Source organism: Notechis scutatus, chromosome Z, assembly GCF_049901735.1.
Source record: "Notechis scutatus isolate UNSWTSFEM ecotype Mainland chromosome Z, rNotScu1.2, whole genome shotgun sequence".
Classification (NCBI taxonomy): domain Eukaryota; kingdom Metazoa; phylum Chordata; class Lepidosauria; order Squamata; family Elapidae; genus Notechis; species Notechis scutatus.
The window spans coordinates 97,147,985-97,174,989 of NC_142025.1; the positions used below are offsets into that span (position 1 = coordinate 97,147,985).

Sequence of the window (27,005 nt, forward strand, 5' to 3'; positions counted from 1 at the left end):
CACGCTAGATTCTACTGAGAGCAGCATTTCTGCATCTGATTACAGCTTTAAGCTGACACTGCTATTCCTTGGTCTTAGAATCAATCTTAAAAAGAAGTCATGGTTGGAGAGAGGAGAGGAGCATGCAGAACTGCTTTAATTTGGATCAGCCAGATTGACCACAACCCCAGACCATAACTTCCATCCCTGGAAAGCAACAGGGAGGCTGGACAAGTGCCTGACTACAAATTATGGAGATAGAGATAACAATTGTACAATTGTAACAATGCTGCTAAAGAAGGAATTGAAAGAGTTTGAGGAAAGTGTTGGTAGAGAAAATTCAATTTGGAGGAAAGGAAGAGATAAAGGGAGATCAGGAGGATGTTTTAGGCTCGATCAACATAAATCCAAGAATGACACAAGATAACTAATCAGGAACTAAATCTCAAGTACTGAACCTTTGAAATTGGAGCTCCTCTTTCTATGTTTATTCTCCATGCCCATCCATGGAAATTTGTTAAGCCATGGATATTAGCCCCTAGTATGTTCTCATACAGAATGAAAACAGAACAGGAAAAACAAGACAGGAAAATGATTATGGACAAAATAAAGTTTTTGATTATTTTTATGACTAATTGAAGAACCCAGCTACCTAAAAATACAGACACTGTTCTAGACTAGTTTATTTGACTGAAAACCTAAAGAGAAGGAAGCCCAACTGGTCTGACCTGTATACGCCCTCTTACCTTTCCCAAATGATATCTGACTTGGAACCGAGGTGACTGACTTGGCTCCCTAGGAAATCAGCCTGTGTGGGGTTCACTCTGTTCTTCCTGGATGGCAGATCCCTGGGCTCAGAGAATGCAGCCTAGGACAAAAGTCTAACCCTCTCTGAGCCTGCCTGTCAATGTCTCTTTTCTGTGCCTGGCTGGCCCCCAGGTCATTCTCCATGTGCATTTTGTCTGCTCTGCAGTTTGCCTCCTATTGTCAATGGACTCAGCAGCCCTCAGGAAGAGACAGCGGATGTGGATGCACTGCAAACCGAGCACACAGATTAAAACTTTGCACGAGTGGCCTCTTGTTCATTCATTCATACTGAATGACCAAAGTTCCTGATAACAGGAAACAAAAGATCAGCAGAGGAAGTAGAGATGCAAAGTGCAGAAGGTTTCTGCACCCACATGCATGCTTTTCCTTCCACGTTATGACTAAAACCAAGTTCCACTGTTGAGTTTATTATATAACTGTGTCAGCTATGCTAACAGCAATAATAATTAGTATTTCTTATTTATACAAGTACATGAACATACATTGCCCTCCTCAAGTTAACACAAGCATTTTTTTTTCCTTCCCAGTGTTTTCCTAGAAATGCAGGGTCTGCTTTTTTCTGATCAATTGAGTATCGATTCACTGGTTGCAACATTGGTTGACCAACCAACTTGTTGCCCAAGCCTGATGTTATGGGCTGAGAAAGAATTGTTGGCCCAAAGTTACTCAGACCAGACTTTCATGTCGCATCTCAAATTCAGAATTATTTGAACATCTCAAATTTGAACACTCTTAGTGTGGTGGCTACAAAGGGACGTGGTGGCTCAGTGGCTAAGATGCTGAGCTTGTCAATCAGAAAGGTCGGCAGTTCGGTGGTCCGAATCCCTAATGCCGCGTAATGGAGTGAGCTCCTGTTACTTGTCCCAGCTTCTGCCAACCTAGCAGTTCGAAAGCATGTAAAAATGCAAGTAGAAAAATAGGAAACAATTGTTGCAATGAGGATTGGGCTGAGAGTAGATCAGAACCTGGTCTCTCCATTGCCAATTCAATATCTATCTATCTGTCTTACCACCTCGCTGACTTGTCTTCAGCATGTAGTCAGCTCAGATTCTGAAAAAAATGTCCTGTTCTTCTACCTGGAAGGACGTGGGCAGGAAAAAAAAAAGTGATGACAAGTTTGAGAGAGAAAGAGAGGACCTAGTTCACCTTTGGTTCTATATCTTGTCCATAAGTAACCTGACCCCATTTTCAACTATATTCAACCTGTATACCCCAAGGTTTACATATAATACTCCAACAACAGTATTTGGAGTCACATTTTCCTTAATCATGAGTTAATATGCTGATTTTGAACTATCTCATAATTGGAATAACTAGGAGAAGTGTACTGAACTTTTCAATGTTTCTGAATAATTTAGGAACACATTACCACTTGGCGTCTGAGGCTATTTCTCTCTATATCAATTAACAGCCATGTCAAATCAAACTTGCATATTTTGTAAGAGACAATTCTCACATTTTAGAAGTAAATTGAGTCCATTATTCCAAACAATGATCTTTTCCCACTTAATTTACTTTAAAACCTCAGATTGGATGACCAGATTCGATGTACTTTTAAACGTCTTCTCTCTATTCAATATACTTTCAATATTGAATAGATTTAGGATGCAAATATACTACAAATGTCAAGGAAAACATGCATATACAAAAGATATAACTCATTACTATATAAAACTCACATAGCCTAATCATTGGAAAATGTAAAACTTTGGTTAGAATATTTTACACAAGCAGATTTATTTTCCTTCCATGTTAAAAGTAAGCTTTCTTAAGTCTTCAAAAGCTCGTTCTTGATTGTTTTAAGAGTACATAAATATGAGTTCTTAGTTATTTCTACTACTGCAAAGCTTTTTACTAATGAATGAAAAAATGCTCCCTGGCCCAAATGGGAATTATGTTTTAGTCAGATGCATTAAAACTCTTACAATTGCAAGTTTACATTGGTAATCCTTGCTTAACAACTGGTCACTTAATGATCAAAGTTATAACCAGACCTTCGAAAATGTACTTAAAACCCAGTTCCAGAGTTCCAAAAGCTCCTGCCCTGTGGTCACATGACTGTATTTTGGGCACTTGGAAACTAGCTCACTTTCAAGGCCGATTGCAGTATTCCACGGTTATATAACTGCGATTTATAATGATTTTTGTGAATTTCCAGCCTTTGAGGCCAGTATCCAGAAAAGAATACTCATAGGAATGACTCACTTTATAACTTCTGTGTTTGCTTGAAAACAGTCATAAAGTAAAGTCTTAAAATTGGTTCAGTCATGTGGATGACTCAACATGACCACTCATGAGTTGAAAGTAAAGGGCTACCTGTATGTGATATCCATCCTACAGTATTTTATGATCATTATTGCTTGCAAGCTTGGCCCCTGACAACATACTGTCAATAGCCCAGTGCTCTTTGGACTCATTAATCTGCCTTATACTCTGGGTCTAATCCATACTATTATACAGATGGAGAACAAACTTTTGCTATACTAGCTTACTTGCCTGCTTTGGGAGGCCAGATGAACAGAAAAAAAAGTAACCAAGAAAAGGACTGAGAATTTCCATAGATGAACAATATGCCTCCTTCTAGAGTTCATCTTGACAGATGATCAGAGATGCTAATTCTCAATACCTACCCTGTCTGGTGTAGGTTTATCAAATAGCTGCAGTATATTCATGTAAATTAGTGAAATGAAAGCATAAATGGATTGAATGTATTAATCAATAAACAAATGGTAAAATTAAAAGGTAAAAGTAAGATAATAGATGTAACAACTTGTGGTCAATCCCAGCTCTTGACTGGAAGCAAGAAAAGAATCGTTTATGTTTAATGTAGAGTGGATAGAGTCCAACACCTGGAGACTCAATGACATGTGCACACATGCAACAATTACATGAAGAAAAGCAATCCAGTTTCTTGAAAAGTTTACATCTTCTCACCATCTTCCAAGCTTAGTAAAAGCAAAATTAAAACACAGAAAATATTACCCTATTGAATACATTGTGCAAACTAAAAGATATACAGGTTTTCTAAATTTACATAATGGCCACAGGTTGAAAAACTCAATTTTTGCCTAGATAATAAGTTAAGTTGCCCAGGAACAAGTCTAACAAATATAGAAAAATTCACAATATGCATCCAAATCTTTACTCAGCTGTAAAGCACCTTAACACATTCTGAGAGAGTAATTGTTCAAAGCTATGTCCTAGGGACCTAGGAAACAATAAATGAGATATATTCCCATCCCATATCTAATAATTGTCCCATGATGTCCTTAATAGAAAGAATAACATGAAATGCTCAGGAAAAATACACGTAATATTTAAAATAAGATAAAACTTCATGTTTGTGAAAGACCTGTAACCACTTTTCCCAAATTCAAGTCCAATCTATAACCTTACAAAACAATTTGACATTCTTAAAGCAGAGCACAACATTTATCAGTTCAAGGAACCAGTAAGTTAAGTCCCCTTTACGTCATTGCTATGTTAAGTATTCCTGTGTTATAGATCATGGAAACCAAGGCTATGAGCTACCATTTATTCCTTGCCTGCTGACTTCTTGAAATCCATGCAAATCAGCAGTCTGCCCATCTAGTACACGCAAAGCTGTCTTGATTTCCCCCCCCCTCCTTCCCATTCAGGAACTCATTTTTGTTCCTAACGAGTGGTTTTGTCGTGTCTTGCCCTCCCTTCCTACTAAGTAGCTTATAAAAATCAAAATACAATCATTTAACACGCAAACATAAAAGCAACCATCACTAGAGTAAATAAATACAAGCAATTGAATATTTGTTTTAAAGATGCTAAGATGAGGCTGGCCACCCTCAGCATTAGTCAATGGTTTACACATAAACAAACCAGGGTCATGTGTTTATATATATGCTCCGGGGAAATAGTGTTTCTGAGAAGGGCACACCTCAGTTCTCAGTTCAAAAATGAGGGAGCCAGATCTCAAGCTCGGCTGAAAGTTGAGTTGGTGACTACCAAGCTCCTAGCTCAATTTTCAGAAGTATAGATCTTACAGTGATTATATATTAGTGAGGAAAATACGAGCCACACATATGAAAGTCATCTCTTTAATTATTTTCCAAGACTTAAATATTAATCATAGTATTGAGAAGAAGGTAGAAGTTGGCAGGGCGGGAGAGGGGATGTCAGATCAATAATGCATTCTACCAGGATCACTAACTTCTATAAGATAAATCATTTTACATGGTTATTTTTGGTCATTTTGCCAACTAATAGAACATAAAATTACATTACAATTATTCCTATTTTGCAGATAGGAAAAGCAAGGCACAGCAGGAAATGACTTGTTCAAAGTATACAGACACCCTAAAAGACAGAGCAATGTTCCCCTCTCACCGTGAGCTTCCTGGCCCTCCTGGGTCGTGCCTGGCATTTCTGCCAGGCCATCATTGCTCCAGCACGCCGCCATCGTCTCTCCCAACACTCAGCATCATTGTTCCGCAAACTTGTCAGCCAGATGCAGCGGGGTTCCGGCAAACTACAATCTACTCCGACAGCTTGCTCAAAATGCCATCCATTCCCTGTTTGTGCCACACTCCACACTGCTTTGCTTACCACTGAAATGCCCCGTTGTGGTGAGGCAGGAAAGTGTGGGGATCTCTGTTGCCTGCCACTACAGGGAGTTGGATCTCCCCGGCTTCTACCTTCTTCTACCATTCCAGTCTGAAGAAAAGAAAAATTCTGATCCAGAAGCAACAATATCAAAAGGAACAGAACCAGATGATCAGAGCAAACTTGGAGGCTTCAATAGCTTTTTTTCCCCAAAAGCCAGGTTGTTCTGGTTTCATTGAAATTCTCTGGTCAATAAAACACAGCTTTCTCCCTTACTGTTCTAAGCTTCAGCATAAAGCCTGTTTGCTCGTATGTTTCTCTTCTCTCCTATTCAAAAAGTTGTTCTTGCTGTCTCAAGTCTTTTGTCTTGCATATCAAACGTTGATTTCCAAGTCCAGGCACGCAAGGTATCTGTACGCATATACACTCAAACGAATATGTCAACTGGCCTTGGAATAACACGTTCCCCTTCCTAGAGAAGGTGGAAACAGAGAGGGAAAAGCCCCTAGGGCTGCACACACAAAGCTAATTGCAAGGGGAGAAGTGGAAGAGGAGGAGGAAGAGGCGTCAGCGGCAATAGCATAGCAAAATCTACCCGATGAGAATGAGATGGATGCAAATCAGAGAGGCTGGGTTGGGACTTGACAACTAGACAGGCAGAAAGAGAATAGAGCTTTACTCCTTCACACAGACAGTCCTGCAGCTGCTCTGAACTATCAGACCATCTCTGCCCCACCCCACCTCTCAGTGACCCAGCCCACTCCAGCTGACACCCTCTCAGCGCAGAGGGTGAGCTGGCCTACTGGAGGAGGGAGGGGGAGGGAGAAGGGAAAGAGTTAAATGCATTTTGCTACAGTTACACTCTCTTTAATTCCTTGCATTTCTCCCAAATAACAGAAGGTACACACACGATTTCCTTTCTTCTTAAACTTATTTGAAAAGAGCTGGAAGACTTAAAAAGGATCTAATTTTGTTTCAGTCAAAAAATTATGCTGTGCGAACATGAGGGAGACTCAAGATAGTGTCCTTATTTCATAAGTAATCTTGGATCATATGTGACCTATGCTAAACATAAAGGTGTTTTATATATATAATTCCTAAAAAGAACGCCAAAGAAAGAAGGAAGTGTTGAACTAGAATATTTTAGATTCTACAATATATGATGGATTTTATGTTTATTCACATGATGTCATCAGCAAAGTTTTGACTTCTTCCTTATGATTATCTGACATATCAAACAATTTAGATCAGGCTGAGGAGAGCCTGGCTAGAGAATTTTGGGAGTTAAAGTTCATGCATCTTAAAGATGGCCAATATTGAGAAACTGATCTATTATCTAGTAATTCAGCTTGTATATTTGGTCCAGATTGATTATAAATTTACTCAACATAAGTCGCTTTCAACACCTATTTAATATAAAGAACAGTGAGAGTCTTCTAAAACATGCCTTACTTCAAAGAGGATGTGACATAGATCTTGGATCCCATCAAGACCAGAAAATATCCAGAATTAGAACCAACTATTAATGTAAAAACCGGAGCATGTAATTATTCAATGAAGTACCTGGATGAATGTTCCTGCCTAATTATATGGTCCCTCTTTCCAGATAACTCTTTTCACAAGCTGTCATGTGCTGTAACCCGTTGTCTTGTCCACAATCTTTTTTCTTTCTACCGTGTTTCTCATATAATAAGGCCGGGTCTTATTTTTTTTTGAGCCCCGAAAAAATGGCTAGGCCGTCTTTTCGGGGGTGACTTAATTCCCCTCCCCTTGCATCTTCGGGCGGGCGGCGACAGCTTGGATGTTGACCTCGACGTTGGTGGGGCACTTCGTATCGGGGTCAACGCAGGCAGCACCATATCCGGGTGTGCAACAAAGGTACTTCCTAACGGCAAGCCCCCCCCCCACCATTCCCCCCCATTTCACATGTTTTAATATAGGCCTTAATTTGGTGGGAGGGGCTTAATTTCATTTCATGCCTATAAAACATGCTGGGACTTCCTATTGGGGGAGGCCATATTGTTGGAGAAACAGGGTAGATCTTTTCCACTTACTACCATATCTACTTTTCATCCTCTCTTTCCCAACTAACATTCCATTCATTCAATTCTGATTCAATCCCACTTTCCACATACATACCAGGAAAATATTAAAATTAAGTAGAATTTAATTTTAGCTATGGCTAGAGTGAAGCAAAGGATATTCTGAAGTATGTATAAAACATACTACCCATTCCAACAGTAATGAAGTTGCTTCTATATTTTAAGAGAAGATGATAATGAATGTTACAGAAAGTATAGAGAATTCTGGAAACAAAATGGTGGGGATAATTTTACTTGTCCCCATATGTGACGTCCTCCCTCACTTCTCATATTTCAGCAAACTCACCAGAAAAAAGTACTTAGTGTGGTCTATACGGTCAAGTCCATGCAGAGAAGATAGAAAGACAAACTTGTTTGCACTGGTGGAAAGCATGGGAGAACAGTTGGAGATTAGTGAGTACTTCACCACAAGAATTCTGGGAGTTACTATACCAACCAATGAGCTATGGTGTCATACCTAGTATATAGTATTCATATATTATTGGCATAACCAGTTTAGAAAGCAGTAGATGAATCACACAAACCAGAAGTTATTCCTAAGTATGCAAAGGAGGCATTTAAATATTACTGTGGGTTGACTGGGTATTTAGCTGTTTTCTTTAGCAACCACATTGCTGTAACATCCACATCAGCACTTATATTGCAAGTATGGAATCCACCCCCCCCCCAACAATAACTTGTGGTATCTCAAGTTCAATCAACTTCAAAAGGATTGTCCTAAGTTCTCTCTATTTTGGCTGCTATAAGGTGAGAGAAAGCTAGGAATTCTAACTCTTGGATCTGTTTGCTTCAGACTTTTCATGGCTTATTTTAAGTAACTAATGATTTTCAGCCAATATGAGGTTACTTGAAATCTTCATATCATTGTGCTTTTCTAAATCACTGTTATCCATCCTCAAGACTCCAAAAATGGAGCAGGCTGAAAGCTCTAAATAAACTTATAATATTCACAATATTAAAAGGACTCAATGTTTTTGAGAATTATTATTATTATTATCCACACTATTGTCTTCCCCATATATTACATTTATAATTTAAACTATATGTGATATGATGGGGGAAAGTAAGATGAATGGGCAAGAGTATTTCATTCTATGTTCCAAGGATTTGCAGATCGGTATTCTCTTTCCAGAACACATATAGCAACCAAAAAGTTAAACAGACTAAAAAGATTCTTCAAATGAAGGAAATAGTTTGCTCTTGGGGTGAATATTCTGGATATAGAAAAGCATACAGTAACCTTCTCTCCTTCAAAAAGGTTGATTCTAGAGGGTCACATGCAAGTGCTACTGAAAACAGTCTCATTACTGGGGGGGTTAGTTCATTCAGTGCACCCATTTCAGTCCTTCTGCAATATCAGCACCCCTGGGGGTGCTATTCTGAAGAGAACAAAGAAACTGTGGTGCTGCTGGCGGCCACAATTCTATGGAAGCAATCTTGTTTAATGAGCCGGAATTAGTTGCCTGTGTGTTTGGGATGGGAGTGGGGGAAAGGATGGCATACGTCTAATACCAATTCAGCTTTGTTGATCCCCTCAGTTCTGGAGATGAGAAACCTGGAAGCTGGAAGGAGATAGCATTAAGAAATCTCTTTTCATTCAAGTCTTAATTTGATTCTGTGGTTTTAGTCACAGAATCTTTTTTTTAACCATTCTTTTTTGGGACATGGAAACAGACAATAAAAAGAGAGAGCTGCCCTCTGAACATATGCATAGGCCTCTTACTAAACAGACTTAACATGGAGGAGGGAATTGGAGTGGAGTGGAGCAATTTAGGGATATTCTTCTTTCCTACATGCAGTCAAAGCATATATATTTTTCTTCCAAACCAAATTCTATTTAAAAAATAAAATGTATGCTGGAAACAAAAGCAAGCTATACATAGTCTTGATTGTCTGATGTTCCATATTTTTCATTAATGAACATCTTCATCTTTTGAAACCTAAGGAAAAGCAAGACTAACAGCTGAACTAGCATTTGATTTGTTGCTATGGCTGGAATGCATGTCTGCCATTTCGGATGTGAAGCTGGATTTCCACAGCTAAGGGACCACCGTGATCCTTTTCTCTAATATTATATCTGTCTTTGCTATGAATAATTGGAGCCAGTTTCATATGTCTCATTGTACTGACTCCCAGGACCAAAGTGTAAGAAAGGCCTATAATTTTCTTGTTGTTGTTGTAATTAAATTACTTCATGTGTATTGATTCAAAAATATATACAATAATCCATAAAAATAGACCAGTAATATAGTCTTATACTGCAGCTAGGAGTCTGAGATTAAATATGGGAGTTGTGGCAGAATTGAATATATGCTTAGTACATACTTAGTCTACATACTAAGACTTCAACATTTCCAGCTCTTACAACATAACGAATCAATGCTGCCACATTTTAATCCTGAAAGAAAAAAATGACTGGAATAGAGATTGGAAGGACAACTTCACAGCAAATAAAATAAAATGAATGCTTTTTTTCATTAATATCAAGGTTTTTACATATCCAGGGTCTGCAAGCATGTCTTGGAGAATTAGAATCAGGAATAGAAATTGTCTTGCTGAGAATTCTAAACTTTTTACTGCCATGAATTTTTTTCCAGAGGTAAAAGGATGAGCAATAGCCGATCTGGTGTAATGAGTAAGACATCAGGCTAGCCATCAGGTGACCATGAGTTCTAGTCTCACCTGAGGCACAAAGCCAACTGGGTGTCCTTGAGCCAGTCTTGCTCTCTCAATCCTAGGACAGAGGCAATGGCAAACTACTATAAAAATCTTGGAATGAAACCAACAGGAACTTGTCCAGGCAGTCATCAGGAATCAATACTGACTCAAAGGGTTTTTTTAAAAAACACTAAAAATATTCGAGAGACAATGAAGCTTCATTTCAGAAAAAAAAAACAGAAAAAGAAATCAAAAGAAGTAAGAACCTTTAGCCAAAGAACCACTGTGAATTAACCTGAAAATACACCTGGCGAAAATGTATAAAACACTGTTTGTTCAGTAAGGAAGTAGGAAAAGCAGAATCAGTTCAGCCAGCTAAATCAGTATATGTGCAGGAAGCCATGTCACTAAAGACCACAGGCTGTTCCTTCAACCACATATACTTTGGGTGGGATCAAGGGGACAGAGGGGAGACAAAGAAGCATTCCAGCTATTCTAAGCATTTGCAGAAGTATGTTGAAGGAAAGAGGGGGGAAAGGAAGGAAGGAAGGAAGGAAAGATATATGAATGTGTCTGGAAGCATGCCAAACATTATTGAGATAGCAACTCTTATACCATGCATTTCTTTTTGTGTGTGTGTGTTTTTTATTTTTCTCCACTTGCCCTTCTTTCTGAAAAAAACAAAACAGCCTTTTTGATAAAACCCACTTCTCAAGTTCCCATATATTCATATGCCCATCCATCAGAAATGATGTAGGGTTGGGAGGGGGATTGGACTAGATGACCTACAAGATCCCTTCAATTCTGTTAATCTGTTGAAGAGGGTATATATACATAAATGACCGAAATAAGAGCTTTAATGCTTAATTCCCATTCTACTCATAAAAATCAATTTGTATGTAGAGCTGTAACACTAAGAATAAATTATACTAAATGCAAAGGGACTTTCTGCTGTGTGGGCAGGCCTAGGGTTGTTTGGTAAGTCATGCTAAATGCCAATGCATCATCTTCCCAATTAAATTAGTATTAAAAGTTGCATTCCTATATGAATCTGCATTTATACCTAGAAACTTAACAGTTGGTGGTACCTATGTACTGTATGTAAAAGCATAATGTGGAAGACCAGAATCTGAGAGGCGTTAAGGCAAAGAAGAGAGATAACTCAGTGCCAGCTCCAGATGGCATTATGCTCAGATGTCCTAGGATAGCCCCCCCCCCACCTCCGTCACCACCCTCTATAGGAAGGATCCATTTTGTTCACCCACACACCACTGTACATTTCACTATCCTTTTCTTTTGGGTCCCATCTGCATCACTCCCAAAAAGGAGAGAGAATGAGGCTCTTTTCTCTTGTTTTATGAAGAGTTTAGATATTTAGACTGCAATGATCCACAAATAATCCATAAATCACACAAACTGAACTTTCTGAAAAAAAATATATAAGGGATTACCCATTAAAAAAATACAGCTTACACAGTCAGAGACTTCACAAGAAATCACAGAATCGGAAAGGATTTTAAAAGTTATCTAATCCAATTGCCTGCCTTGGGTAGGAAAATTCATACCATTCCTACCCAATCTTTTACTCAAAATCTCTAGAAAAGTTTCCTCTAGGAAGATGAGCAAGATTTCAGTGAACCTTTTACGGGGGTGGGGTATGTATGTGTAACATTGCATAGCAACATTGGCATAAGCATTTGTGATACTAGTCCTAGCCAGTCTTCTTTCAGTCATTTCTTTACAGGTATCTCCTCATCAGAAGCTCATTAGCTGACTAGAGGTAGGCACAGCAGTTACAAGACAGGATAGGCCCTCAGAAGGCCAATGGTTCTAATATACTGACAGCCAAGGAAAGCCATTTGGTAATTTTGCGCTCTTTCTCAGCAAACCTACCTTACAGTTGTTACAGGGAAAACTAGGAAGAGAGGGGCAGGATGTATGCTTTTCCCATAATTAACACAGAAGGGATTATTCACATAGAATTATATTGTAAACTGACATGACTTCCCCGAGGTTGTCCAATTCAATTTATCATCTCATTCTGCCAAATAGGTAGACCTGGAGTGCCAGTTATTTGTCTCTTTCCATTGTTTATTACCTTACATCACTTTAGAGAAAAGTACCTGTTTGAGTTAATTTTCCCTAAGGGCTTGGAGAGGGAGGAAAAAAATAATTAGCTGCTAAGAAGAGATCAGATAATAATACATATAGAAGAGAAAACAGGACAGCAGCTCTGTGATATCCTCCAGCTTTTTCTGCCTTTTAGGTGGTATTCACTTTTTTCCCTCCAGCTACTTCCTAAAATTTGTCTTCCTGCTATTTTATGCACACATATATACCTACTGCTTCTGAAGAAATGTGAAAAACAGATAAAGCAAAATTAAATAATCCTTTTACTTGTTCCTTATTTTTCCTACTCCAATGCTTTTAGATTGGCTTTTTACTGGAGTGATAAACTATTGCTCGATTATTCCACTTCAGTTTGCTTGTTTTTGAGTCATATAACTGGACATTCATTCCCTTTTGAAATTTCTCCATATAGAACAGATGTCAAATAGACAAATGGCAACATTTGCATTCATTTCTGACGTGCAAGTTATCTAGATGTTGATAAATAAGATGAGCTCTTGTTTCGGTGAACTCTTAAACATGCACATATATTCTCTCACAAAACAATCACTTCTGATGTTCTCATAGAACCAGGTAGGACTACCACAGTGGTTTCCCACACAAAGCCCAACCTGCTGTCACAAACAAACCTTGTAAACATTTCCTGCCACCTCTTTCCTGACCTTCCACTTCACAGCTATTTTTCAACCACAAACTCCTCCCATGGCCCCATTTTCAAGATTCCCTTTCCTGATGGCACAAGCAAAATCACAGCTTTGTGCCCAGTTTAGATTCGCCCCCATTCACATTTTCTCACATGTTTCAACAAGCCCAAGTTACAGAGCCCGAGGAACAAGACCAGGCTTTCTGCCTCAGCACAGCTGCGGGTGCTGACATAACAGGCCAGAGAGGGAGGGAAAACAGGCTTTGTTTCCCAACTGCCCAACAAGACTATTTAGAGAAAGGCAGCCACCTCACCCAGCCTTCAAGTCTTTTTCCACTTCAAAACCTGTACACTAGCACTCGCTCTGAAGATCTAATTGAAAATTTACTAGATAAACATTTACCTTGATTTATTTATTTAGAGTAAGAATAGGGGACCCAAGTTCCTCTATGAGCAAGAAGCAAAAATATGTGAAATGTATCAATATTTATAGTATTATGATTATATGAATATTTGCACCATTATCCTTCCATACCCCCCAAAAAAACACCCCACTCCTAATAATATATATGGAGCAAGTGCAATAAAAGCTGTAACTAAGCAGACATAAATGCAAACATTCAAATTAAATAAATGCATTTATGAATGAGCTCCAACAACAGGCCACCTCAGAAAGCCTTTTTGGAATTTTTCCATTCATGTCAATATTGTATGAGTTTTTATGAATGGGTATAAGAGTGATATTTAATTTTTCTGTCCATATGTACAAACTGAGAGAACATTCTCAGAAAGCTCCCATTCACTATACTACATTGAAGAGAACGAAGTTTCTTGTGAAGATAAAATTGATGGAAGAAAATGTATGTTTGATGCCTTGATTGATATTTTGTATGCCTAGACGAAAAGGTAAGCCAGAAATATATCACAATATATTATTTCATATAGTAAAGATTATATCAAAACATAACTGTGATCTTTACTTTATTTATGATGCATTATATCATAAACATAATAAAGATCAAAACCATGGGAAAACTGCAACGGCTTGTATTCTGTCCCTAACTTGCTATATTTAGTCCTGGATGGTAGACACAATAAATATTAAAACATAGGCACCCATCATGTCATTACATGATGTATAACACAGTAAGATGGCTATGAGCAGCCTATTTACTGTAATCTGCTGCAGCCATTTCTTAAGGCTACTACAGCTGATCAAGTAACAATGGAGAGTGTCTCAGTACTCAGGAAAGGAAACAAAACTGCTAAGAAATCGCCTCCATTTTGCAGCAGAGCAAAGCCCAATATAGTATACCGATGTAATCAAAGCATATCTGGCATAACTTCTTTGCTGGTTAGTTATGCAATTTTTAATTCTGTGCCATTGTTAGCATTTTCATTTGTTTAATCTCCATTCCTTTCTGAACCTAAGAGCACTGGCATTTATAATGAATCCATCCTCTTGTTCTAAAATGATGAGAAATTATGAAGAAAAATCCAGCTCTTGCCCACAGCAGAGATCTCCATCCATTGGAAGAAATGGGGGGAAAGGACAAAAGGGAGATTGTAATCAGGAGACCCTGATCAACCTCCCCACCTCCACATGCATGCCAAATATAATTCTGCAAACTCAGTGCCAATGTTCATCACACAGCTGCTTTCCAGCTAGACAAGCTCCTATGCCATGCTGCATATTAGTCAATGTATGCATATCTGGTGTTGCGTTGAATCAGACAAACTGCAGGAGACAGAAGGGTGTGAGGTGAGATTTAAGGTGTGGTGAATTAGCAGACTTCATTTTGATTCAGGACTTACTTCAGGCTAAGTCAGGAAACTTGCTTTCAATGCAAGAGAGCTCAGACCTAGATTGAAAAGAAAAACTGCTTTCAAAGCACATGCAGAATGCCTTCCCTCATTACTGATTAACCTGCTTCTCATCTTACACAAAAGAAAAATGACGGTTCATTAATAAGAGCCTAAAGTCCAATGTCTTACATTTTAAAATCAATTGACACATTCATTTTCTTGTCAATTTCCTTTTTCTCCCACAGTATTTTATTTTGAAATTTAATTTTTCCAAAAGATAAAGTTAAAATAATAATTTTTATTAGCTATGCCTTGCAAAATCCGGGGGGGGGGGGAATAGACCACTAAATATGGGAACAGAAAGTTGGAAATTTGAGTCCTGCATTGATTTTACCAGGACATATTGTTAGAGAAATTAACCAAAATAATATTTCATTTAAAACACATCACCTCCCAATTTAGAATGCCCACATCTTATTCTGTTAATTAAAAGTAGCAAAAAATAAACACTGAAAAACTGGGAATCTCTCTCAACTATATTAGTCCCCAACAACTTGAAAGAGGAAAAAGGTCAGGCAGTGTTCATCAGGGCAAATTCTACATGCAGGAACACCAGAGCAGCTGGACTCCTTCCAACATATTTGGGAGTTTTGCACAGGAGTGCCCTAAATAGATAGTCATGCTGAGAGAAAGCAGAGATGTCCCAGAATGCAACTGCAACTTCACGCCATTCTTTATCATTTTCACAAACACATATAGTTCTTTCAGGAGCTACCCCATGGATTACAGAGACCTCTGCTGACTCAACAGAGCAAATACTAGAAAGAGTGAAGAAAAGGAAACTTCAGGAACCATGTAAACCAATTCAGATGATGCTGGTAAATGTGTTGGTTCTTTATCTGTCACTCAACCTCCACAAACCTAAAAGTGTTTCTCTTTTGTATTCTGTTTATTCTTCACAAAATGACAGTTTTGCTTTGATTGTTTGCCCTGTTTCCAGAACATCTCTAATTTGGAGACTGGATTTTACCTGAGGATGAGCAATTGAATGCCTGCTCTTCATAGCAATCCAATCTTATAAGCCAATACCAGTGACCAAATTAGCCAGAAAGAGCTGTTTTACAGATCAGGCACTAAAATGTGTTACAGCCCAATAAATTATTAGAACTATTCTGCAAATTTATTTTTGTGTTATATTAGCAGTATAAAGCCTCTGAGTTAGCTAATGGTATTTCCTGTTCATGTTTTCTACAACATGACAGGGCCCTTTGATCTGGAAGAGGGTAGGTAAGGCTTGGCAGAGGATGGAGCCTTGTGGGGGGAAAGGGTAGGTAATAAAACAGAGACAATGAGCACAGGGACATATGGCAGGAAATGGAGGGACAAAGAGGTTAGTCTCAAGAAAGATACACTCTTCAGGGCTACTGCATGCCAGCTATTTGTTCTCTGCCTTAGGGCTTCATCTTTGGAGATTCACTGACTCCAGATTCTGGCAGTTGTTATTGCTACTTAATACAAACTCAGAATGGAATACAGACATCAATCACTCATTATGAATGGGAGGACTGACTTGGCTGTCACCTTCTCAGAAATGGGCCTATCTGGATTTCATATTTGGCACCAGCCATTAATTCAAAACAGAAGCTTGCAGCTATTCAAGAAACTCTGGTGGCTATGGCTTCTAGTAGACAGGAAATGAGGATGATGCATCTATCCTGGACCTTTTTGATCATTCAGTGCCTTTCAATACCATTGATCAGGGGTCTCCAAACGTGGTGACTTGAAAGACTTTTAGATTTCAACTTCCAGAATTCCTTACAAGCCATGCTGACTGGGGAATTCTGGAAGTTGAAACCCACAAATCTTAAAGTTGCTATGTTTGGATATCCCTGCCATCGATCATAATACCCTTCTAGATTGGCTTAAGAGGTTGGCAGTGGGAAACATAGTTTTACAAGGATTTTCTCTGAAGTCAATTCCATTTGTTAAAGAGGGATAGATCCAGCCTTAGAACCCTTCATTCAGGGTGTTCCCTAGTCCTATTTATCATATATATGAGGCCACAGGATGGGGTCATTTATCAGCATGAGGTCAAGTATCATGAGTATGCGGAAATACCCAATTGCAATCTCTGCTCCTGGATGGCTACATAAATACGATCAAGGTTCTTTTTCACTGCCTTGAAGCTGCAGGCAACTTGAGCAATGTTGGTAAGACCAAGTGGTTGATTTTAGGTTCAGCTGTCTCTCACCATAATCTGGAGATTTTCCATCCATTTCTGGACAGAGTAGAAACATTCCTCACCCCAACAAAACTGATATGGAATCTGGGCAAGGGAAGACTCCTGCATGAAGGATAGATAAACAGCTGTTTCCAGGATTTGTCTTGTGCACCAAATCCACCCATTCCTGGATCGGGAGGTTCTGCTTATAGTCATTCATATTTTAGTGACCTGGTCAGACAGTGATCAGTAATGTTCATGCAGATCAAGCTGCTTTGGGGGAACCTGCAGCTGGCCCAGAATTCATAAATGCCTGAAATTATGGGAACATCACAGTACAACCTTTTAATAGCATTTCTTTGTAGGCTGACTGGCTTCTGTCACCCCTTTAAAGTAGGACAAGTCAGGAAACAGGCATTGCATGAACTGTTGGAACTCAACTTGTTATAGGATAAAACAATTTGAAAGTTTGGCAGAGTTGCTCTCTTCCTCTTATTCGTGACCAATCAAGCTGGGGCAGTCTTGAGTTTCTTTATCATCCCCTCCTGGCTTTCTAGGCTAAATTCATCTTCTCCTAATGACTACTGTATACTTTTTTCAAGGCTCTCTCTATTTCTCTACGGCAGGGGTATCAAACTTGCATTGTCATGGAGGCACCATGTAACATATCGGGACTTTTTTCCCCTTCACTAAACCGGGTGTGGCCAGCGCATGACACATTCGGCCCGCAGCCTGCAAGTTTGACAGCCCTGCTTTACAGTTTCCAGTTTCTGCCTGCAATTCAAGATGTTGGTTTCCACCTATAAGGCACTGCATAACACAGAGCCAGGTTACCTTAGGGTCTATCTATTTCCGATGGTTTCTACTCATCTCACCACATGTTCCAAATCCTGCGAAACAATGTCATCTAAGTCCAAAGCCTTCTCTGTAATGAAGCATGTACTATAGAACATTCTCCCACCTGAGAGTCAGATAGCACAGACTCTTCCAGAAGGTCTTATTTCTTGAGACCTTGGAGTGAGAAGTTAACTAAGACCAAGATGTACATATTACAATACATTATAGGGAAAATTTGCTGGGCATCTCAGTGGACTAGTGCTGCACTATGTTGTTTTTATAATTAATTTGTGTATTTTGCACTAATTTGTGTATCTGAACAGAATCACCAGCTTTCAATGGGCAACCTTCTAAATTAATAATTCAATTAATAATCTAAAGCAAGTAGCATAAATTGAAAAAACATTCTTAGATACATCCTAGATACAGATTATAGATACAGATTCAAAAACATCCTAGATACAGACTCAAAAATTTTGGGGCTGACAAAGGATTGTAACTCTTTAATTAGGGTAACCATACATGGGCTGCAAAACCTTCCATCCAAGTCCTATCAGGATCAACTTCATTTAGTTATTTTAGATCAATCTACATTGTCTGGATGCTGTCATGGATAATCCAGAGAAGAATAGTAGCAACCTACTGAAGTACCTGGGTGCATTCATTCATTGCTGTTGAGATCAATAACTAACTTTCTACCTTTCCACTCATAGTATGTGGTTTTTGTAGTCATTATCATATTTAAAACTCAGTACAGCATGAACCCCGCCAATTCTACCTTATTCTAGGAGCCATGACAAAGCAAACTGTGATTTCACATCTAATATGAACCTTGTTGGAAAAGGCAAACACAGTTGGATTACTACAATTGGATGGCAAGTGGATTGTTGAAAAGAATCTGAGTTTTCCATATTGTCTTCCTGCCATCCAACAGTTACCTGAATTTTTGCAGCCGTGTTCTTTGACACTAGTAAATAAATACGTGGTAAATAGTTCTAAAATCCTTTGGGAAGCATATAACTCCAGAAAATTTAATGAGTGATTTCAGTGAATCGAGCTGCTCCATAATTAGTCAAGCCTAACATGATAATAAAAAAGACGTTTTTAAAGAATAAACTCTTTACGGATGGAGGCAATTGCCTTGTTTTCTGCAGCCAGAGTAGGGCTCCATCCAAAGAAAGGTTCACTTAAAATGATCTGATGGATTGATATTTCGTTAATCAATAAAACAAATTCATGAATATTTAATCCTAGGAATTCTTTCAGTATTTTGATTTCCACACAAACCATTTAATTGACCAATGGTAAAAAAACAACAACAATGCATTAAAAGATTACATTGAAACAGCACACAATAAGAAGGTGTGGTGGGGATGGGAGGGATAACTTTAAAAAAAAAATCCCTTCACTTTCTGGGCCTCCCAAAAACCCTGAATGTAGTCTTTGATTTCTTCCTATTTAAAAGGTTCTACCTATTTTAAATCATTCAGTCCTGTCAAGGGTTGGAGAAGTGATGCATTGGGGGGTTGGGTGTTCAACACTCCCTGATGCTGGATAGCTCGGCCATTATTGGCATGAGGGAGGGAAGAGAAAGGTCTTTTGTTTTCTCAGTCATTTGGCAAAACAATCCATTTCTGGCATTCCCTCTTTCAAAAAGCAGCTGACTGGAGTGGAGTGGAGCGAGGGGTGTTACAGTTCCTGGACTGAACAAAGGGAAAGCAATTGCTAATTTCTTGTTCGGTCTGAAATGTACTTTAATGGACCACTTCATTTCTTTTTATTTTACTTGTGGGATTCTTGACAAGAACATGGAAACATTATGGACATGGCCTCTCCTTCTCTTTATTATCCTTGCCTTTTGAAAATGAATATCTTGGATCTTGCAACTGTCTCCTTAAGAAGCACATGCTGGAAAGAGGGATCAAATCAACACCGAGTGTGCATATTTTGGAGGGGAGGGGGGAGAGGGAAAAAGTGAAGTGCCAAGGCAAGGCAATGATGAGAAATCACAGAAATATTCAAGAAATGTAGAAACGTTGGAGAAACTCACAGGTGGAAGAACAATTTACCTTTTCAGCATATCTGGTGAGGCTTGCAGACTAACTCCCAAAGATATTACTGCATTCTTGAAGATCCTTCATGCCTGTTTAGGTGATACAGATGCCACCTCCACCCACCAAGATACAGTAAACAACAGTTATGCTTTGGTACTTGCAGAATGTAACCAACATAACCTACAATTAAACACCTCAAGAAAGACATAAATGAGAAAAATAATAAAACTGAGCAAGGCCCAATGATAGCAAAACTTGCTTTGGACAAAATATTTTCATATACCACTATTGCAATAGTCAAGAGCAATTTAGAATGAGAAGAAGCCAGACCCAGAAATGAGAATAATAAATACAGATGTACATTACCTACAGAAATTCATAAATTCAAGTTCTGCGTAAACTAGAGAAGCTATGATGAAGAATCCAAACTCCATCTGTCTCCATTGTTTTTATTACAAAATTTATTTATTTACAAAATAAATTTATTTACAAAATAAATCTCTGCAGTTCTGGAATGCAGAAATTTGGGATAAAATTTTGTATTTCTGATCTAGAACTGGTATAAGACCAGTCTTCTTTGCTTTCACAAGCATTAAATTAACTTACATACCTCTGTTTCTACTCTTATTTATTGCTTGGGCCCACATGATATTAGCTTCTCTGCTTCAAATCCACCAGGAGACACTGATTTCATATTATGATAAAATGCTCCCCAAATCTTAACTGAGGGATAGTATATAACAATTGTAAATAAGTGTATGGATGAAAGTAACATAGCAATTGCTTCATCTCCAATCTGAAAGGAAATTTTTGAATCTTTCCAAAAATGTTGCATATTCAGTTCAGTTCAGTTAGATCCAAATATATTTAAAAATTGTCTTTAATGAACAGAGCAAAGATTATATCTTTAGTGGATGGAGCCAAAATTTCTGGGCTTTCTCCCCCTACATCTAGCTGACAAAAGATAAATCTCATCCCAAGGGATCAGCTGCTGTGACATTGCACTGTTGCCTGGCCCAATGCTTTTCAGACCTCTGCGATCCTCACAGCAAGAACTTCCATGCACACATCCTGTTCTCACATCTGCAGCTGGCTATTTACACAACACAGAAATCTCCTGGCAGAAAAGCAATGGAATAAGGATTACATCACACTGAAGACAGAAGGGAGGCTGGGACAGGATGAAAGAAAATTAATTTTAAAAATGTGATAAGAGACCTGTGATCCATGACAGAAAACTCTGCCTAAATCAGAAGATAACTCCCATTATCAGCAAACTAGGGTCTGTTGAAACCCTCAACCGCTACAACAACAAACCCTGAAATTGGTTTATTTTCGCCATTATATAAAACTTCAACTTTTAATTGGCCAAGATGTGTGACTGATCCTTTATTATGCCCAGTATAACACTGATAGCAAACATTTTGATAGACACTAAAATTGGCAAAGAAAAAGTGCTATAGAGGGGAAAGATAAATAACTTTTGCTTGGACTTATAGATGCATACCTGGTTACATCAGTCTTTCTGTCTGAATGCATGTCTATTTGACTTTACATACTGGAGCTTTCTGCAACTTCCTTTAACCTACCAAACATTCCTTTTACAGAAAAATTTACAAGGTGGTACTGTTCGGTTATGTAAAAATCGCAATGTCAGAATCTATAAGCTGAATACACAAAGCAGATGAGATCTTAATTTAAATTTAATAAATAGCAGGGGCTATCCTTAGATTTTTCATTAGATGAGGAAAATAACCATATCCAGATGGCACTCTCTATCCTTCCATATCTTCCCCATTTTCCTCTTTAATCCAACAACAATGGTGCATCCTAGAACAGAAAAAATAACAGCACTTCAGAGCACTTGCAGCGCTAAGCTGTAAACAGTTGCAAAGAACCATTGCAGGCAAACCTGTCATGAACCAAAGGAAGAACCAGAAGGTTAGACAGATGAGCAAGTCAGAGCTGTTCTTCAAATGAAGAACAAGGGATGAAAAACGAACAAGGAAGTAGCAGTCTTGCTTGAACATCTTGAACGATTTCTTCTTATCCTATTGTTTCAAGGCATAAGATACAATCTTGCCCTTCTCTAAAAGTTTGCCTGCAAGTCTCTACCTCTATTAATTGCATGTTTTGTAATCAAGCCAATTTACACATTATTTCTGCCTGTACCATATTGTCTCTTGTATGAATTGCTTATTTAAAACATTGACATGAAATGTAAACATTTTAAGCGCTAACATTTTAAAGCAAATATTTCGGGATTGGTTTGGTGTAATGGTTAAAGTACCAGTTTAGAAACCAGAAGACTGGGGTTGTTCTTGTATGAATGGACAATACTATTCTCATAGATGTATTATTTTTCACCCTCTTCCTTCAGGACTGCCCCACAATAAAGAAGCCTTTAGAGGTGGAAGAATGCATTTTCCCCATATAAGGCCAGTGATTCAGTTAATGTTACTACCAAGCTTTAACCTTCCAAAAAATCATATTAAAACCTCATGTTTATGATTTTCATCTCATGTATGTTGTGAAAAGGATTAGGTTTGATAATCATCTGTCTTCTTTTTCTTTCTCTTCTTTTTATCCCAGAGCCACAAATATGCCTATCATTTTGGCTAGATCCATTCTGGTTTGTTCCTACTCTTCTTGTGCAAGTGCTTTTCACTAACCTTGATTATGCTCCACATATAATAGGAATAAACCCACTAGAAAGCTACCTATTAGGCAAACAAACTCTATATAATTCTCTATACTCTTATAATTATACTGCCCCCTTGTGGAAACCTGCAAATCTCAGCTTGCAAAACAGATGTACATGCCCCTCATTACAATTTTACTTTTTTATATATAATGCTAATTAAAGTATTCAAATACAAAGATAAAGAACTAATACAAACTAAGAAAAATAGATATAAAAAGAAAAAGAAAGAAATTGTAGAGAAAAAAGAAAAAACAAACAGAAAAATAATAAAGAAAACAGAAAAATAATAAAGAAAACAGAAATATATAAAAAACTAATTCCTCCTTAACTGCAAGTACAATTTCAGTAAATTATCACCTACTCTGATATTACAACAAAAATATTTTTCCCCATATCTCGTCTCTTAAATATAAACAGATTTTAAAACTTCAGCATTAAATCATTTTTGGTAAGTCTTAATAGAAAGACTATAAATAACACACACACGTATACATATAACTAATTTAATATTCCTTCCCTCTACTTTTAACAATCATGATCTTTAATCCTTTTAGTGTCCCAGAACTTATTTGTACATCATTGTTAATACATCAGCCAATCCCATTAAATTTATTTCATTTTAAATCCATTTTTATGATAGCAGACAATCTTAAACATAGCTTCTGAATGCACTGTTCCCAAATAGCCTTGAATTCTTCCAAAAAATATTTTGTTCCATTCTTATTAGTGGATCTCTTCTACCATAATTCTAATCTTTATTACTTTCTGGTTCAACAACCATTTCCCATTGGAAGGTTTCTTATACTTAATTTCAAAATTGTGTGTATGTGTGTGAATGGAATTTTAAATAACTGTTGCAATTAATTTCAAAATCTTATTTTAAATCCATTTGGTCCCTTAGTCTGTTTATAACTTTCCAAAATTAATATCCCAATCATTTTTTACTCCAAAATAAAAAAAAAATTAAAGTCTTAAACTTATTTTGCCAAAGATTGAACAAACTCACCCAGTAAAATGAAATTTGCTATCTAAAAAGCTGTTAACAAGGAATTTCTGAATTAATTAAAAAAGGAAGTATGAAAATCCAGTGTTCATTTGAAGGCATCCAAACCACAGCTTGGATAAGATGGCAGTCCCTCAACTCTCATTTCCTAGATGTGTTGGGGGCATTTTATAATTTTTTGGTCTGTTTTTAATTCCTCATTTATTTTGGATTTCTGTTTCTGTATACTATATTTTTATTTGTTAAATGTGAGCTGCCCAGAATCATATACTGAGATGGGCAACTACTATATATAAATTTATTTAATTAATTTTTTCCTAGAAGGGGCACCCTAATTAAACCATTTATTCTTTTGGTAGCTTTCTTTTCTGGCAAATGAAAAGTTAAAAATAAACATTTAAAACCCAACTATATAGTAAACTAAATGGAGTTGCCACCGATACATACAAAGCCAGAGACTACCCACTCAACCACTTTCTGCATGGGCACGACAGTAAAGAAAAACTAAAGATAATCAAATGAAAGTCTTAGAAAAATCTGTTTTTACAGCGCAGCATTAGGATTTCCTGTTTTAGAAGGAAAGAAGGTTGTAGTTCTTTGTTATGACTTCATGGTCAACGACTAAGTTAAATCAAGTATAATAATAAAGTAATACAGAATTAAAAGCAGAAAAATAACAGAATTATTAAGCAATTTATATAAACAAAAAGAAAAAACTATAAGGCCAACTTCAAGCCTTACACTTCCAGATGGCATTTACAACTGGAAAGATTTTTGTTATGTTCTTGGAAATTGAGATGGGCCAATCCAGTAAAAGAAAATATAGTATCTACTTTACGTGAAACAAAGGATTAATACTCCATTAATCACTAGGTCCCAAGAGAAGTATGAATGTGTGGGTGTAGGTGTGTCTCATTTTAGCCTCAAACATCCCTGGGATGAATTTAGCTGAATGAGTTATAGAGTTTGCATGATACATGACATCACCACTTTGACCCAGTAAAGTATGTCATACAAACAACCTTTGAGGTTTTGTTTATTTTTAAATGATTACTATTAATTTATTTTGGTATCTCATGACGAAAATTGAAATCTGCTTGGCCCCTTATAGATAGAGTCTCTAAGTCTGACAAACTACTGAATTCCATTTAAAGACACTTTGGCATTTTTTTCTTACTTTGCCCACTACCACCACCACCGGTACACCTCCTTTTAATTTTAATATCAAACCTGTACAAATATTTTGGAGAAATATAACATTTGCTCATATATTCTGTTCTTTTTAGGTTCACCAAAACAAATATTTTTATATTACAACATTTCTAGAAATAAAGTAAAAGGTACATTTCTAGCCATTTGTTCATTATACAACAAAATTATGTTTTATTTCAAGGGGTTTAAATACTACTAGTATTACTGTCACCCTGTTGTCTATTGTACTGGTACCCTAGGTATTATTTTGTACTGAAGGGCTGATTTTGTAAGTAGGATAACATTTGGTACACTGTGTAAGTAGTATCACATTAGGGCCACTAAAAGCTTGTTTTCTTTGGATGTATATTACTAAAAAAGCAGCTCTCCAAATATGAAAGTTGGTATCTTAAAGTTGACAAATTTGAGATACACTGCTTCAGATAGATTATATCCATGATGAGAATCAGAGTCAAGCAAAACAGAGACCTGAATAGAATCAGTATTGTACTACAAGGATTGGGATCCTAAACAAAGCCCAAATTCAGATGAGAGAAAAAAATCTGGTATGAACTCAAAGAGAAGTCAGCAGTTCAAGATGTCAGATGTCCAGCAGAAGTCTAAGTAAACAAGACAATCCCAAACTAGAAGTCAAAGAGCAAACAGCAGAGAATGTTCCAGTAGTCAGCAAGCCTTTTAAATCTGAATTTCCATCATCTCACCCAGAGAGCAATTTAAAATTACCACTGATATTCCTCTGATGTTCTTTCCCTACAAGAAAGGCCACCTATTTTCAAAGGATTCTATAATTTTGGTCATGTTATTTGGGGAAATTTTCAATCTTTGGGGCCAAAAAAACCCCAGATCTTTGAAGATCAATAAAAGATTGAGAATCAACTTCTCTATTTTAATACAGTTTAATGACAATTTAGTATAGGTGGTCTAGGTATGACCACAATTGAGCCCAGAATTTATGTCACTAAATGAGAAATTTGTTCAGGGAGCTTTGCCTTTTTTATGACTTTTCTTGCCACATTTGTTAAGTGAATCACGGCAGTTGTTAAATCAGTAACACGATTGTTAAGTGAATCTAATTTCTCTATTGACTTTGCTCCTCGGAAGGTTACAAAAGATGGGACACTGCAACTGTCATAAATCTGAATGCAAATCATGTGACCATGAGGATGCTTCAATGGTCATAAATATGAATAATGATCATAAGTCACCTTTTTCAGTGTCGTTGTAACTTTGAATAGTCACTAAATGAACTGTTGTAAGTCAAGGACTACCTGTATTACGGAATAGCCCCTAAGATGAACGTGCACTCTGAAAAGGAAGAAAATTGAGGCAATGACTCACAATTAAATATGACAAAAGTATATCATTTTAATTGAGCTTAGAGGAAAAAAAAGTTAGGATAATATGCAGCAATGAAAAACTCACTGATTTGGTTCATACATGTACAAATCAAAGCGACCAGATAATATATTTAGTCAAGTGTAAACTATATTATAATGATTCACGCAGCTGGCTGTGCCAGAGCCTGTTAAACCATATTAGTAAATAATTTTACTAAATAATGCAATATTTTACTTAATAATACAATAGTTTCGAACAAAATTGTAAATTTGGTTTACAAATCACAATAGTTAGGTTATATAACGTATTATAGCACAGGATGTTCTCCAATTTTGATATGTGAATCTAGCGCTGTTTATAGAAAATGATGGCTTACTAAGAAGGATTATATATATACTGGGACAAAATGCATAGCCATAGTTATATTTTATAAGCCATAAAGAGGTCATATCCCTCATGATGTGATTGTGCAAGTAACACAAATAAAATAATTTGCTTCAGTCACGTCACAATATAAATGCTATAGAGTGTATTAGTCACCATAATGCATGGGGCATTCCCCACCCACCCACTCAAACACGCATGCTCGTGAGCACTCCAACATAACTTCCTATTATTGGAACTGGCTAAACAAACTAACCTTCTTCCCTGATGGTTTTTTCCTTAGTGTCATGTCTAAGTTAAAACATCTGCTTTTCTCTCTAGAACAAGCCATAACTTAAGCCAAAACTAAACTATGACTTCAGTTTTTGGCTGAGTTCACAATTTATTCATTTGTACTTAGCCATTATGTGATTGTGTGGTTATTGTTATAACGAAACCAAATGTATACAACATTCTGTCCAAGTATGCTAAATATTTGAAGGTTTAAAGCTAATTATCCAAATCCATTATCATTAGATATACCTTTCC

General features: G+C 37.3%; 1 protein-coding gene across 8 annotated transcripts in view; it reads right to left on the reverse strand.

Moving 5' to 3' along the window:
• Positions 1–27,005, reverse strand: part of ARHGAP23 (Rho GTPase activating protein 23) — a 201,768-nt gene that overhangs the window by 128,161 nt on the left and 46,602 nt on the right. For 3 of the 8 annotated variants that reach the window (XR_015745822.1, XM_087946481.1, XM_026669812.2), the window contains exon 1: positions 5,170–5,606. The exons of 3 other annotated variants lie outside the window; for them this stretch is intronic. Coding sequence is in view for 4 of the 5 variants with exons in the window: in XM_087946481.1 (XP_087802607.1) it covers positions 5,170–5,490 (321 nt within the window). In the remaining variant the exon portion in view is untranslated. Of the gene's footprint in view, positions 1–5,169; positions 5,609–27,005 lie in introns of those variants that run through there. 2 more of the 8 variants (XM_087946485.1, XM_087946484.1) reach the window with 1 other exon arrangement.